Here is a 13,193-nt window from a genome sequence, read left to right as displayed (position 1 = left end):
CAGCTGCCAGGGACCGGAGAGGGCTGGTTGGGGAGAAGTGCTCAGATACACAGCCTGGCCAAGTGTGTCAGCCCTGCAGCTCAACGGGGGCCTGCACGGGCTCTTCATCCCACTGCTGTGCTTCTTGCAAGGCTTTCACTGACGTGGTAGAGATCCAACACCACAGCCCAGGGCTGTGCATGGTCACTGGTCATGCCCCATCCCTGGAGGGATTCAAGGCCAGGTTGGATGGGGCTTGGAGCAACCTGGTCTGGTGGGAGGTTGGGTCAAGGGGGTCCCAACCAGGGCAGGGGGTTGGGACTTGATGATCTTTAAGGTCATCATTTGGAGAGCTGCCTGGCAGAAAAGGACCTGCGGGTGTTGGTCGACTGTCGGCTGAACAGGAGCCAGCAGTGTGCCCAGGTGGCCAAGAAGGCCACCAGCATCCGGGTCTGTGTCAGGAACAGTGGGGAGTAGGACTCAGGAGGTGATGGTTCCCCTGGACTGGGCACTGGTGAGGCCCCACCTCAAGCACTGTGTCGAGTTTTGGGCTCCCTACCATAAAAAAGACCTTGAGGGGCTGGAGTGGGTCCAGAAAAGGGCAACGGAGCTGGTGAGGGGTCTGGAGCACAAGTCTCATGAGGAGAGGCTGAGGGAGCTGGGGGTGTTCAGCCTGGAGAGAAGGAGGCTGAGGGGAGACCTTCTTGCTCTCTACAACTCCCTGAAAGGAGGGTGTAGCCAGGGGGGGTCGGTCTCTTCTCCCAAGGAACAGGCGACAGGACGAGAGGAAATGGCCTCAAGTTGCGCCAGGGGAGGTTCAGGCTGGATATTAGGAAACATTTTTTCACCCAAAGAGTGATCAGCCATTGGAATGGGCTGCCCAGGGAGGTGGTTGAGGCACCATCCCTGGAGGTGTTCAAGAGACGGGTTGATGTAGTGCTGGGAGAGATGGTTTAGTGATGGTGTTGCTTTTTGTTTGTTGTGTGGGTGTTTAATTTTGTCAAAATTAGGTTGACGGTTGGACAAGATGATCTTTAAGGTCCCTTCCAACCTAGAAGATTCTGTGATTCCAACTCTTCCAACTCCCTTCCAACTCTAACCATTCTATGGTTCTATGTACAGCCTGAGCCTGGAGAGCCAGTTTGGACTTGGTAGCACTGGGAGACCAGGAGAACCGTTTGGAGCAGCTCTGTGGGTTAGTGCACAGACACATGTCTGTCTTTGTACGGACGAAGCCTGGGCGTAGATAAATGAGCAAATGTAGTGAGGAACCCCTGCAGGGAGAGTGCTCCCAGTTCCTGACACAGGAGGAACCACACAACGGTCTGCCACCTTCCAGTTTCTCAGCAGGCTTGCATCTGGCCCTGCACACTGTCCTAAAGGAGAAGATGTACCTCAAACCAGCATTTCTGCTTTCACCATTCTTGCAAAGGGCAATTTAGAGAGGAGTTGAGAGGTGGGACAGAGAATTGTTCTATCATCTAAACCCGTTTGCAGGGATCTGCAGCTGGTTAAATCACAGGTACATCTTCCAAGCTGGAAGTCAGCGGGTTCTTGTGCAGGCGTTGCCCGAATTTATTCTATTTATTGCTTTGTGTTTATAAATGGCTGCCTCTTTTTATTCAGTGAACGTTTGAAAGAGTGTTCTTGATCCTGTGGTATCTCTCCCACACCTGCACACCTTCTGCAGTTACTCTGCCATCTCTGGGCAACCTTCACACAGAGAGACGGTGTTTGTGTGAAGCCTTTGAAGGCAAGTGCCTCCTGTCACCTCTGCTTACCTAGAATAAGCTTTCTGGTTCAGCACTGAAACGAAACCATCTGGAAAAAGAATCTCCCAATAAAATACTCCTCTTAATTTAAAGAAGTTGCACATTTAAAATGTGTAGATCTTCTGTGGGAACACACTGGTTTCATCAACGTTTTCAAGTAATGCAGCTGAACTGTTTTAATCAAGTCAACATTCTTCCTTTCGGCTTTACGTTATGGCTTTGATTGAAGTAAATCACTCTGAGTATATTGTTTTGCAAAAATGTCAGAATTTATAACTTTTTGGCCCCGGACTGAATTGAAGTAAGCATTTTGAAATCTTGTTTTGTTCTGCCTGCTTGCCCTGCCAGGAGACAGGAATATGGTGTTTTTCAGCCAGTGCTAGTTATAATTTTGATGGCTGCTGCTGTTAGCCTTGGATGGCCTGTCACACAGACACTGGTTTCATCTGTGATGTGAACCCTTCTCATTCCTTTTCCATGAAGATATGTGCCTGGAGTTCACGTTCAGTTGAGCTCCTACTTTTTTAAACTGGTTTTCCATAAGGTGTAGTTGCTTTGCCTTTCCTAGGAATCCTTTTTAAAGAAGGAACTGAGGAACTCCTTTGTGGTCTGAACATCCTCTATTTACTGCTGATTTACATCTCAGGTTTACTTCTATTGACTTTGAGGGACTTAGTCCCAATCCAGAAACCCGCCTGGATACGTTCTGGTGCAGCCTGCTCTGGGTGGACCTGCTCTGGCAGGGAGTTGGACTAGATGATCTCCAGAGGTCCCTTCCAACTCCATGGGATTCTGAGATTCTGCCATCCCTTCCACGAGCACTCATGCTTTCTCAGGACGACTGTGTGCCCACAACTGGCAACAGCTCCTTTTTTAATGACCCCACTAAAGCCAACAGGGTCAGCACCTGAACCTAAGGAGAGCAGGAGATGCAGCACAGCAGGTTAGAAACCCCACGAAGGACAGAAATTGAAGCCTTCTGGGTCATGAAGCACTGCCTGAGGAGTGGGCTGACACCGGGGTTGCTGCAGAGCTCTGAAAAGCTTTAAACAGAGACTTTGAAAGACCTTTATTTTAGGCGTAGGGGGCTTGATTTGTTGTGACGTCCCACCCAACTGAGCAGCGAAAGTCAACGACGCTGATACGAGCGGGGAAAGGACAGAGTCAAGAGTAAAAAGATCAGATTCTCATTCAGGTGAAGGCCTTGTGTGTTATCCCAGTTGTGTAAAAGGACATTAAAAAAGCATTAAAGAGTCAAGAGTAAAAAGATCAGATTCTCATTTAGGTGAAGGCCTTGTGTGTTATTCCAGTTGTGTAAAAGGACATTAAAGAAAGCATTATAAGTTAATGGAAACAGATTATTGCAACAATATCTACTGATATTAAACTCCCCTGTAATATATCTACTGATATTAAACTCTCCAGAGTGCATTTTTTTACCCTCTTGGTGTAGACACCTTCATCTCACAGCTCCAGCTTTTGATGCCATTAGCAAGTAATTAGCTGCTGATCCCCAGAGCATCGTTCCAGCGTTGGGGAAGGGCACACGTCCAGAGGCGGTCGCCCACCAGCCTGGGTCACCTGGGCTGGCAGGAGCACACACGCTGCCTTTGGAGGGATGCTTCTTCTCAGGGGGGCTCAATAAGTCGTCTCTGTGCACCTCACTCCAAGCTGGGTTTTCTCTGTGCCTGAAGCAGAGACTGTCTCTTTGATATGCAAGTTTATGGGGTGGTGGCGGTGGGGAGGGAGGGCGATGGGTGTGGGGAACAGATGGAGAAAAGCACGGGGAAAATGCAATGGTTTAAAGGAATAAAAAGTGATACTTTTGTTGGAATCACCACGCCGGAGACAAGGTGCCTCTGATGCAGGAAAGGGAGCCCGAGGATAGGGAAGATTGTGGTGTTATCAACAGAAAAAGGGTTTATGAGGATTTCCTGCCTTATCAGTGTGAGGTTGGTGGCTTGAGGAGCCAAATGTTGAGGGATGTGGAAATGATCAAAAGCGAGAGGGCATGGAGGGGCTGAGTAAAGCATCAAGCAGAATGTGTGAGAGGTGGAGAGTGGGCCAGGGCTGGTGGGAGAGGGGCAAGGGGGCAAGGAGAGGAACAGAGGAAAAACTGGAGGTGACCTGGGTGAGCAAAGAAACCCTTGGGCAGAAAGGGGGTGCAGATGAGGAGGGGAGGAGATAAGGGCAAGGGGAGGAGGTAACTGTACAGGGGAGGGTAGTGGAGCAGCTCCTTGCACGAAAACAGGACTGTCCCATGATAAACTCTCAGCTGTGATTTGAACTTCCAGACAAGCTAGATATCAAGTGTGACTGGCTCTCTGCTTCTTGCTTAAGGATACTGGGTATTGCTGGGGTTCCTTGCTGGGAGTTCAAGTTTATGGCTGAGGAGCGAGTGTTTTGGGCAGGCAAACAGCGTTCACAGGGTGTCCTCCTCCCCTTGTCACAAGGGGCTTGGTCAAACTGCTGAAGCATTAAAGCCAGGAGGTACCAGTGGGAGGGGATGGTGACAGGATCCTGCTGCGGGACCCTTACAGAAGCAGCTTGTCTTTAATTGTCCTTCCTTTCATTATTTCCCAGCTAACGCTGTGTGATAATTACAAATTTGGATTACCTGGAAAAGCTGCCGAAAGTAGGATAAATTATTAATTCCCAGGCTGGATTATGAAGAATTAATTTCAGCGTCACCTATTGAAAATTCTCTTTCATACAAAATACCCCAGTTTTGAGAGCAGCTCCGAAAAAGCGAGATCCTTCCAAGCGATTATACTTTCTGACAATTCTATTTTTTCCTTCAATTAATATCCTTTAGCACACTCCACTCAGATACACTCAAATCAGTAGTGGAAAACCTACGTTTGTAAGAATTCTATCTCTGTACTGAAGTAATTCAAATTCCAGGGCAGAACTGTGGAAATTCTTAGCACAGTTTGTCCGTATCTTATCAGAACAGGCACGCTTTTCCCATGGCCTGGCCGCTTTCCAGCAGCGCCGGAGCAGACTCCTTGGGAGCGGGTTTGAATGGGAGAAGTGATCTTTCTGAATGAATTCTCTGGCAGGATTCCTGTTGCGTGTGTGGTTTATTGTTCTGGGTGATGTGACTACATCTTTACCCCCTAGATAAACGTTTTGGGGTCTTTATTTTGTGATGACGGGAGGGGTTCTGGAAAAATAATCAGATGGCTAATTCTATAAAATTCTATAGGCAAACATTTTTTTTTTCTGTTTTAACTACTTTTCCATGTTGATTGTGTGGCTTTCTGAGCGTGCTTTTGATCTAAAGGACAACAGCTGATTTACTTTAACTCTTAAACTTTTCTAGGGTCAAGGGGGTTAGTAACTAAAAAGTAAACTGCTTTCTTTTCCTCAATGCATTTTAACAAAGTGTTATTAAGCCAATTCTTTTATATGTATATATAGAATTTTTTTTTTAATTTTTTTTCCTGTTCATGGTCGTGTTATGGTGTTATAGTGAATTACTACCATGGCCATGGTGTAGTAATTCCCTATAAAGCATTAGTGGTGTATCCCCAGTTGGTGTGAGCCTCCACTGCACATCCAGTTGTAACTCCAGTGGAGCCAGAGCGGATCCCTCTTGTGTGCTGCTGTGGAGCTGTGCCAGCTTCTGTGAGCTGAGGATCCGGCCTCTAATATGTATTACAGGATAGCTAATACGATGTTTAACCACACAGTAACCGCAATATACAATGAAGTTCTATTTTAATGCTGCTGGGGCAAAAAAAAAAAAAAAAAGAAGAAAAAAAAGACCGCTAATGCCGAAGACTGAAGTGCAAAAGATTGCTAAGTGAGGGAAGGAGGCAGAAAAAAACTCCTCTTATTTTGAGTTTGCGTGTGTACAGACAAATTCTCACGTCTCAAGGCTAAGTTTTGTCTAAGAAAGATTTTTCAGGTTTGGGTCTTTGTAATTGGAACATAAAGAATACTTATCTTAAACTTACATCTGCAGAGGAAGAACTGTGTATTTACTTCTTATCTGCCAAAAAATCTTTCTCTTTTTAGCTAGAAAGATTAACAAAAAGCCATTGAAGTATAAAGGCCTTTTTTAATTGAAATATCTATACGTTTTGTGAACAGATTCAAAAGAGAGCAGCCACAACCTTTTTTTATTTTTCTTTCTTTCTTTCTTTTTCAGAACAGGGGTGGGGGGGGAACATGCAACTCCAGACTTAGTGCCTACAATGCTTGGAAGACATTATGATTAATTTCGTACTTGGGTTTCCAGATGTTGGATGTTGTCCCAACTTTTAAAGACCTCTAATGTTTAACAGGATATGTGCTGAGTGTAGTCTTTAACAGAGTTTTCTTTCATAACTCTAGGATCCATGAGAAAAGGTAACTTGGGAAAACACTGAAGATTCGGAGCCGAGTCTACAGCCTTCTAGGGAAAAAAAAAAAAAAAAAAAGAATAATTACAAGTGTGAGTTTGGAGTGAAGCTGTGTTTGTTCGGGAAGACTATGGGTGGGTCCCGGAGCTGGCGGCTGAGCTGTTTGAGTGCCATCCTCCTCGTGGAGCTGTGGGCTGGTGTTTCCCATGCACAGAGGGACTGCACGGGCGCCGAGTGCCAGCCCCTGGACAACTGCATCGAGGACGTGCTGGAGCCCGGCGAGTGCTGCGCCACGTGCCTGCAGCACGGCTGCACCTGCGAGGGCTACCAGTACTACGACTGCGTCAACGTGGGCTTCATCAACGGCAAAGTGCCCGAAGGGCAGTCCTACTTCGTGGACTTCGGAAGCACCGAGTGCTCCTGCCCTAAAGGAGGGGGCAAGATCAGCTGCCAGTTCATGCTGTGCCCGGAGCTGCCCCCCAACTGCATCGACGCGGTGGTGCCAGCTGATGGTTGTCCTCAGTGTGGGAGAATAGGGTGCCTCCACGAGGGCCAGAAGTACGTAGCGGGGCACACCTTCCACATGCCCCCCTGCAAGGTTTGCCATTGCCCCAACGCCGGTGGCGAGCTGATGTGCTACCAGCTTCCAGACTGCAACGCCTTCGCCTTAAACACTGCCAGTCCCATAGATGCTGACGACAGCGAACCGGAGAGGCACTATGATGATCCCTACAGCTACGACCAGGAGGCACCCGAAGGAGACAATGCCCAGGTGGAGTCTCCGAAAAAATACAGGAGTTATTCCTCCCACCTAGAGCAAGAGAGCATCAGCCAAGAGCAAAGCGAGGATTATGACTACCTACCAGCCAGCATGGCTCCTTCAGCTCCAGCTCCGGCCCATCTGTACACCGAGGAAACGGCTGCGCCACTCACTACGCCGCTGGCCATGGTCCCCTCTGAAGTTCGAAGTGCCACAGAAAGAAGTGAGAGGAAGAGGGTGCCCCGCACCACTGCAGCGTCCCTCCAGCAAGTGACACACAAGGAAGCACCAGTAACCACCAGCACTCCTCCGGAGCACACAACGGCCACCACTGAGACACCCAAGCACCTGGAGGAACCAGAGAGGAGACCAAAAGGGAAGCCAGGGGACAAAGAGAGACACGAGCAAGAAAGAGCCCCCCACTCTAAAATAAAAAAGCATGCCAGAAAGGAAGACCCAGGGAACAGCATTTCCGTAGGCTTCGAAGAGGGGAATTTGACAGAGCTGAATTGGTCAAAATCTTCCCATGAAACGCATGAGGGAAATGATTTCCCCAAGGTGAAGTTCAGTGCAACAACCTCCCCCCCTGTTGCTCTGAAGGAAGACCGCAGTCAGTCATCCCAAAAGCAGTCACAGACGCTTTATCGGTACCATCCCGAGGAGGACGGGGACCCCAACTCCATTCACGCTAACCCCAGGTTGCCAGAAGGTAAGAACTGCTTCCAGCGTAGATGTCTAGAGAGCATTTACTCATCACAACATTGGTGTGTATCCACTGTTTTGTTCTTCTTACTGCTCCACGTGGGCGTGAAATCAGACAATCCTTTGGTTGCTTTCCTCCATCTCTTACACAAGATGGTTGTGTTTCGTTTGACATAATAGATACCATTTCACTTTTGCCAACCTTTGATTTTGCAGACTCTGGATGGTGTTTTCTGGTATTTTATTATTTCACATGATGGTTTGTTAAATGATTTGTCCGACTTTTTCCTTCTGTTACTTGCTTTTAATTTCTAATGTGATGTTAGAGAAACATCTTACTCTACCCAAAAGGATTTAATTAGTTATCTGCTTGGATCCTCCAGTTCCCAACTGAATGTAATCACATTTGTAGCCTTTGTCTTTTGCTGGGGAGGGAGTGAAACAGTTGTGCTTCCACTATGAAAATATTTACAGCACTTGTTGTAATATTTATCCTATGGTTGAAAGGCTGTCTGAGCTCATTAGTGCAAGAACTTGATAGATACACTCAAATACCCCTGAGGACTAGTAGGGAGAAAAAGGACTGCCTCTTGCTTGGTGTTTTTTTGGGGCTGGAAGTTTATGATGTTTATGATCAACTGTGGCAAGTGTACGTAATTCCTCGCTGCCTCTGGATTCCTCTTGACATCTGCAGTGAATGTTGATTATACGCTTTATGCAATGCTCATTACTGTAATGAATGCAAACTTCATCGCTATAAATTAGCACATGCACAGCTCATATTTCCAATTCATTTTTCATCAAATCAAGAGTAATATCTCCTTTTTCAAGATGTGGCACGAAATGTTCTCATAAGACTCCGATGTATAATACTTGCAGTCTGAGTAGAGAATACTGATTACTCCCTAGACAGTGATATTTCCTCCTGGGTTATCTAGGTAGCCCTTAAACATCTTGAGCTGCCTGGTCCATCAACTCAAGAAGTTTGAGGGGAGACAGAAGGAGATCAGATCTGGAGCCGAGATGCTAGGTCCCAACACTTAACAGCGGCCTGGTGACTGTTTGCAGTCATACAAAAGATGTATGAGGTCCATGGATGGAGATGGTACCCTTTGTCTTCCATTTATGTTTTTATTGTAAATGTTGACCTTACAATTAATGATAGCAGCTATAATCGAAGTCAGACCTTGACTTCTTGATTTCACCAAAACAATGCTCTAGAAACTGGTCTTACCTGAAGACCCTCACTGCATCGTAGGGGTAAACTGGCAATGTTTGAATGCAATGCCTTGACTTGAGAAAACATGCAATGACCCCACATACCATCCAGAGCCATGCCATTAGCAAGTGTAGACTTTAAAAAATTATTTACTAAATAGTTAATGTGCTCCATGCCCAACCTCTGTGCCACCTTCTCTTCATAGGATGCCTCTTGTATTTTACTTCTAGCTCCTTTCGTTATGTGAAAGAGGAATCAAACCAGGGGGGCTGGTTGATTATCCTGGGGCAGCAGTGAACTGATTCCAGCCTTCCGGTTTGTGTAACCTGAATAGGAGGATCTGTCTGAAACATCTTCATCTGCTCTCTGCAAATGCAAGTGGCAAAAAGCATCTGCCTACACGGTGCACTGCGTTCAGCTGCAGTCAGATTTTACGCTGCTTAGTGCAGCTTAAGCACAAAGCTCCTCCCCTGTATTTTTTGCAGCCTGGCACAAAATCTGATCTGAGCTGTGCATCACACATGGCTCTGAGTTAGGACTGATGTAACTTAAAAACAATCTATTTAAAATTAATTGCCGTTTTTGTTTTGATTTGTTTTGTTTTTTCTCTCAAAAAGGAAAGATGGGCAGACCATGCTGAAAGTTTCAATGAGAGGTTTTAAGAAAGCCTGTTGGGGTGAAAGTCTTTAGAATCTTAGAATCATAGATTGGCTCGAGTTGGAAGGGACCTTAAAGTTCCAACCCCCTGACCTGGGCAGGCACATCTCCCACCAGACCAGGTTGCTCCAAGCCCCCTCCAACCTGGCCTTGAACCCCTCCAGGGATGGGACAATCACCTCCTGAGTCCTACTGCCCACACTGTTCCAGACACAGGCCAGGATGCTGTTGGCCTTCTTGGCCACCTGGGCACACTGCTGGCTCATGTTCAGCCAACAGGCGACCAACACCCCCAGGTCCTTTTCTGCCAGGCAGCTCCAGCCATTCATCCCCCAGCCTGTGGTGCTGCAGGGGGTTGGTGGGACCCAAGGGCAGGACCCGGCACTTGGCCTTGTTGAACCAGCTCTGCAGGGCTGGGGGAGCCCAGTCCTGAATATTAGACTGAAGAGCAGCTTTCTTCAGCAACCTACAGACCTGTTGAAATTTCTGTGGCAAATGCTAATGACTCCATTCCTAAAGGAACTGTAGGTGTAGAGTAGAGGTAATTGCTCAGCTGAAAAAGTGTAAATTAAGTACTTTTACCAAGGGAAGTGATGAGATTGATGGAGACTATTCTCTTTATATACTCTGTCCAAACATTGACCTCATAGCAGCCTACCAATATCTGAAGGGAGCCTACAGAAGAGCCGGAGAGGGACTCTTTGTCAGGAAGTGTAGTGACAGGACAAGGGGTAATGGTTTTAAATTGGAAGAGGGGAGATTTAGATTAGATACCAGAAAGAAATTCTGTACTGTGGGGGTGGTGAGAGCCTGGCCCAGGTTGCCGAGAGAAGCTGTGGCTGCCCCATCCCTGGAAGTGTTTAAAGCCAGGCTGGATGGGGCTTTGAGCAACCTGCTCTAGTGGGAGGTGTTGGTGCTCTAGGGAGGTTGGAACTAGGTGATCTTTAAGGTCCCTTCCAACTCTAACCATTCTATGATTCTATGATCTTACCCTGTCACTTACTGTAAGAGCAACGACCAGAGTTCTAATTTCTTTATTTGCTATTTTCTTATCCTAAAAATGCCCTTAACAGGGGAGGGTTGAATAAAGCATCTTTAAAGATGTTACTGTCAAGTTTTGTTATGATTTTCCCACTTTTTTCTGTTTCACTATGCTCTGGCATAGGCCAGTTTCTTGGGTGCATCCAAGAGCACCATTTCTTGGATAAATGTGACTCAGGTAGCAAACGGCTTCGTTGTGAATGTTTTATGGTTTGCGTTCCGGTTTTGGCAGGCTGAATAGCAATTTCTGTCTAGCTGGAACCATTGTGTTTCAGAATAGAGGTATTTCTCACCAGTTGCGGGTGAGTTTATCACGGTCATTTTTAGAGATAAGGGTAATTGCTCTCCAAAGTGAAGTAAATCGCACCAAGTAAATATTTGCGAGCTGAGATCGGTGGATGTGAGACTGGCATTTATTGGTAGGAGGCACTGGGAGGTTCTTGTGTAACTTCTAAGGATGTAGTAAAGCTCTCAGACATCCCATCTACCGCATGTTTGCTGATATTGGGGCTCATGAAGAAAGACAGCCTTGGATTTCCAAACTGAGAACAAACGGGAAACGAGAGATCCATAAAGCAGAGCTGCCGTGAGGGTTTCCAAGGCTTTCCCTGACCCCACTGACCCTTCATCCCTCCTCCTGCTGCCCTAACATCCACTGGAGGTGGGAGAATTCTGTGGAGGGTGCTTTGGGAACACAAACTCTTTGCAGTTACTTCTTATTTCTTGGTATGAGGTGAAGTTCTTTCACATTTACATGAATTGCCCCAGGCTTCATCCCGTGTTGTCTGCTTCGTCCCTGTTCTCTCTGCAACAGGAGGAAAGCAGCTTCCAGCCCTCAGAAGTAGGATAACTGAGGAATAAAAATAAACCTCTGGAGAGGGGAGTGTGGGGAGAAAAAGCAGAAAAAGCCTCTGGGCCAGTAAATGTGAATCGGCATGGACTGCAGCCCCAGGTGACAGCGTTGTCTCTTTGGTAGTTACAGTTCGGGGTAAGATGATGGAGGAAGGTAGCGTGAATGGGATACTTATAGAAAGAAGAGGAATAAAACACTGAAAAATTAAGAAGCCTTTTAAAAGGGAAACACAAAACAGATGTAGCAGTTCTGCCAAAATTGGCATTCACGCCGTACGAGGGAGCTGGATGCGGTTTAGGAGGAAAACGAAAAAACACAGCAGTTTATTTCCTTATCAAAAAATACCAGGTATGGCATGTGAGGGGCTGATCCTCTCATGGCTTCTGATGCACAAGCTCTTCCTGGACCCCTGCCCTTGCCCACCCTGGTGCTCTGACCCCGGTGCCCATGGCTCACCCAGCTCTACTGGCCCAGCTGGTGGTGAAGCTGGGTGCAGCTTGTGCAGGGACCTCTCTCCGACCAGCTGGCGGGTTTGGGCTACTGGGCCACCACCAGCCAGCCCTGCTGAGCGTGGACCTGTTGTTTCAAGTTTGTGCTTGAGGGGAGTGTTGCAGGATGAAGCGTGGCTGGGTCCATCCCCTACACGCAGGATTTGGTGCAGTAGTCACCACAGTTGTGTATCCCTGTGTTTTTACTTGTCTTCCTTCCCATGTCTAAAAGGACAAGGAGGGGCTGATGTTGGAGAGCAAGGGGAAGGGAGCCACTTGTGCTGGGATGGGCCTTCTTGGCACTTTCCATTTTAACAAGATCAGTAATTTCGTGTGTGTGCAGGCTGAACACTGCTTGTGGCATGTATTTGTGAGCAAAGGGTGGAAGGGAAACCAAAGCCCTCCGCAACGTACGGAATCACGGAATTGTCAGAGTTGGAAGGGACCTCTAGAGATCATCTGGTCCAACTCCCCTGCCAAAGCAGGAACGCCCAGAGCACATCGCTCAGGACGGCATCCAGGCGGGTCTTGAAGATCTCCAGAGAAGGGGAAACCAAAGCCCTCCCCAACTTACGTTCAGACTAATGCTTTGCAGCCTCTGAAACAAACAGTAGCCAGAGGTCTCAAATCTCCAGGCACTGGGCTGCCAGATGGCTTTCCGTTTCCAAAGCTCTTCCTTCCAGTGGATGCAACGTTTGGTCCCTATGAAGTGCTGTGACTAGTCCCCAGGAGGAATCTGAGCAGGGATCAGGAGGGCTGGTCTAACCTGCTGGTCTGGGCATGCCGGCAGCAGCTGAGCTTTGAGTATCCAGCCTTGCCCTACCCAGGAGCATACTTTTGGGGCCAGTGTTGATGTTTTGGTGTTTGTGTCTCACTGATGTCTCTGGACGTGTTGCTGCCTGACTGCTGCTTGCCTCTTTGTGTTTTGGGAACTGCTTTGGGTCAGACCACTGCTGCTGGTTTTCCAGCTGGCTGGGCTTCGGGGTGCCTCTCGGAGCTGCGGGCTCTGAGTTTGGAACATTATTCTTTCCAAGAATCCCCCTGGTGAGCCCAAGCCCTCCTCACCGCAGACCTTCTTCAGTCATCCTGTGCATCTCCTTGCTAAAATGGAGATATTAATCAGAGGTCATGAGCTCCTGGCTAGCAATGCTTTTTTTGTCCAGCTGTTATGGTGATATTTTGGCCCTTAACTCTTTTAATAAGACTACTTTAAGTGGTAGCTCTATGTTGAACTAGGATGTCATGATCTTTAGATAGAGAAAATAGTTTAGAGGGTCCTTTCTTAAAGATGTGAAGGTCTGTGAAATGGTGCAAGCACAACCCTGGTATGCAGGATGCCAAGCTTCAGTGCCATGCTTTGCTAAAAACTGTCT

The 13,193-nt window shown here is 47.4% G+C and overlaps 1 protein-coding gene across 4 annotated transcripts in view; it reads left to right on the top strand.

The window, feature by feature from the left end:
• FBLN2 (fibulin 2) overlaps positions 1 to 13,193 on the top strand; it is a 119,141-nt gene that overhangs the window by 36,151 nt on the left and 69,797 nt on the right. For all 4 annotated transcript variants that reach the window (XM_014958456.1, XM_014958454.1, XM_014958453.1 and 1 more), the window contains exon 2: positions 6,093 to 7,569. In XM_014958456.1, coding sequence (XP_014813942.1) covers positions 6,231 to 7,569 — 1,339 coding nt within the window. In that variant the 5' untranslated portion in view covers positions 6,093 to 6,230. The remainder of the gene's footprint in view (positions 1 to 6,092; positions 7,570 to 13,193) is intronic.

The sequence above is a fragment of the Calidris pugnax genome, unplaced genomic scaffold (assembly GCF_001431845.1).
Source record: "Calidris pugnax isolate Ruff unplaced genomic scaffold, ASM143184v1 scaffold336, whole genome shotgun sequence".
Classification (NCBI taxonomy): domain Eukaryota; kingdom Metazoa; phylum Chordata; class Aves; order Charadriiformes; family Scolopacidae; genus Calidris; species Calidris pugnax.
The sequence above is the reverse complement of the archived record's forward strand: the minus strand, read 5'-3'. Positions and strand labels throughout refer to the sequence as shown.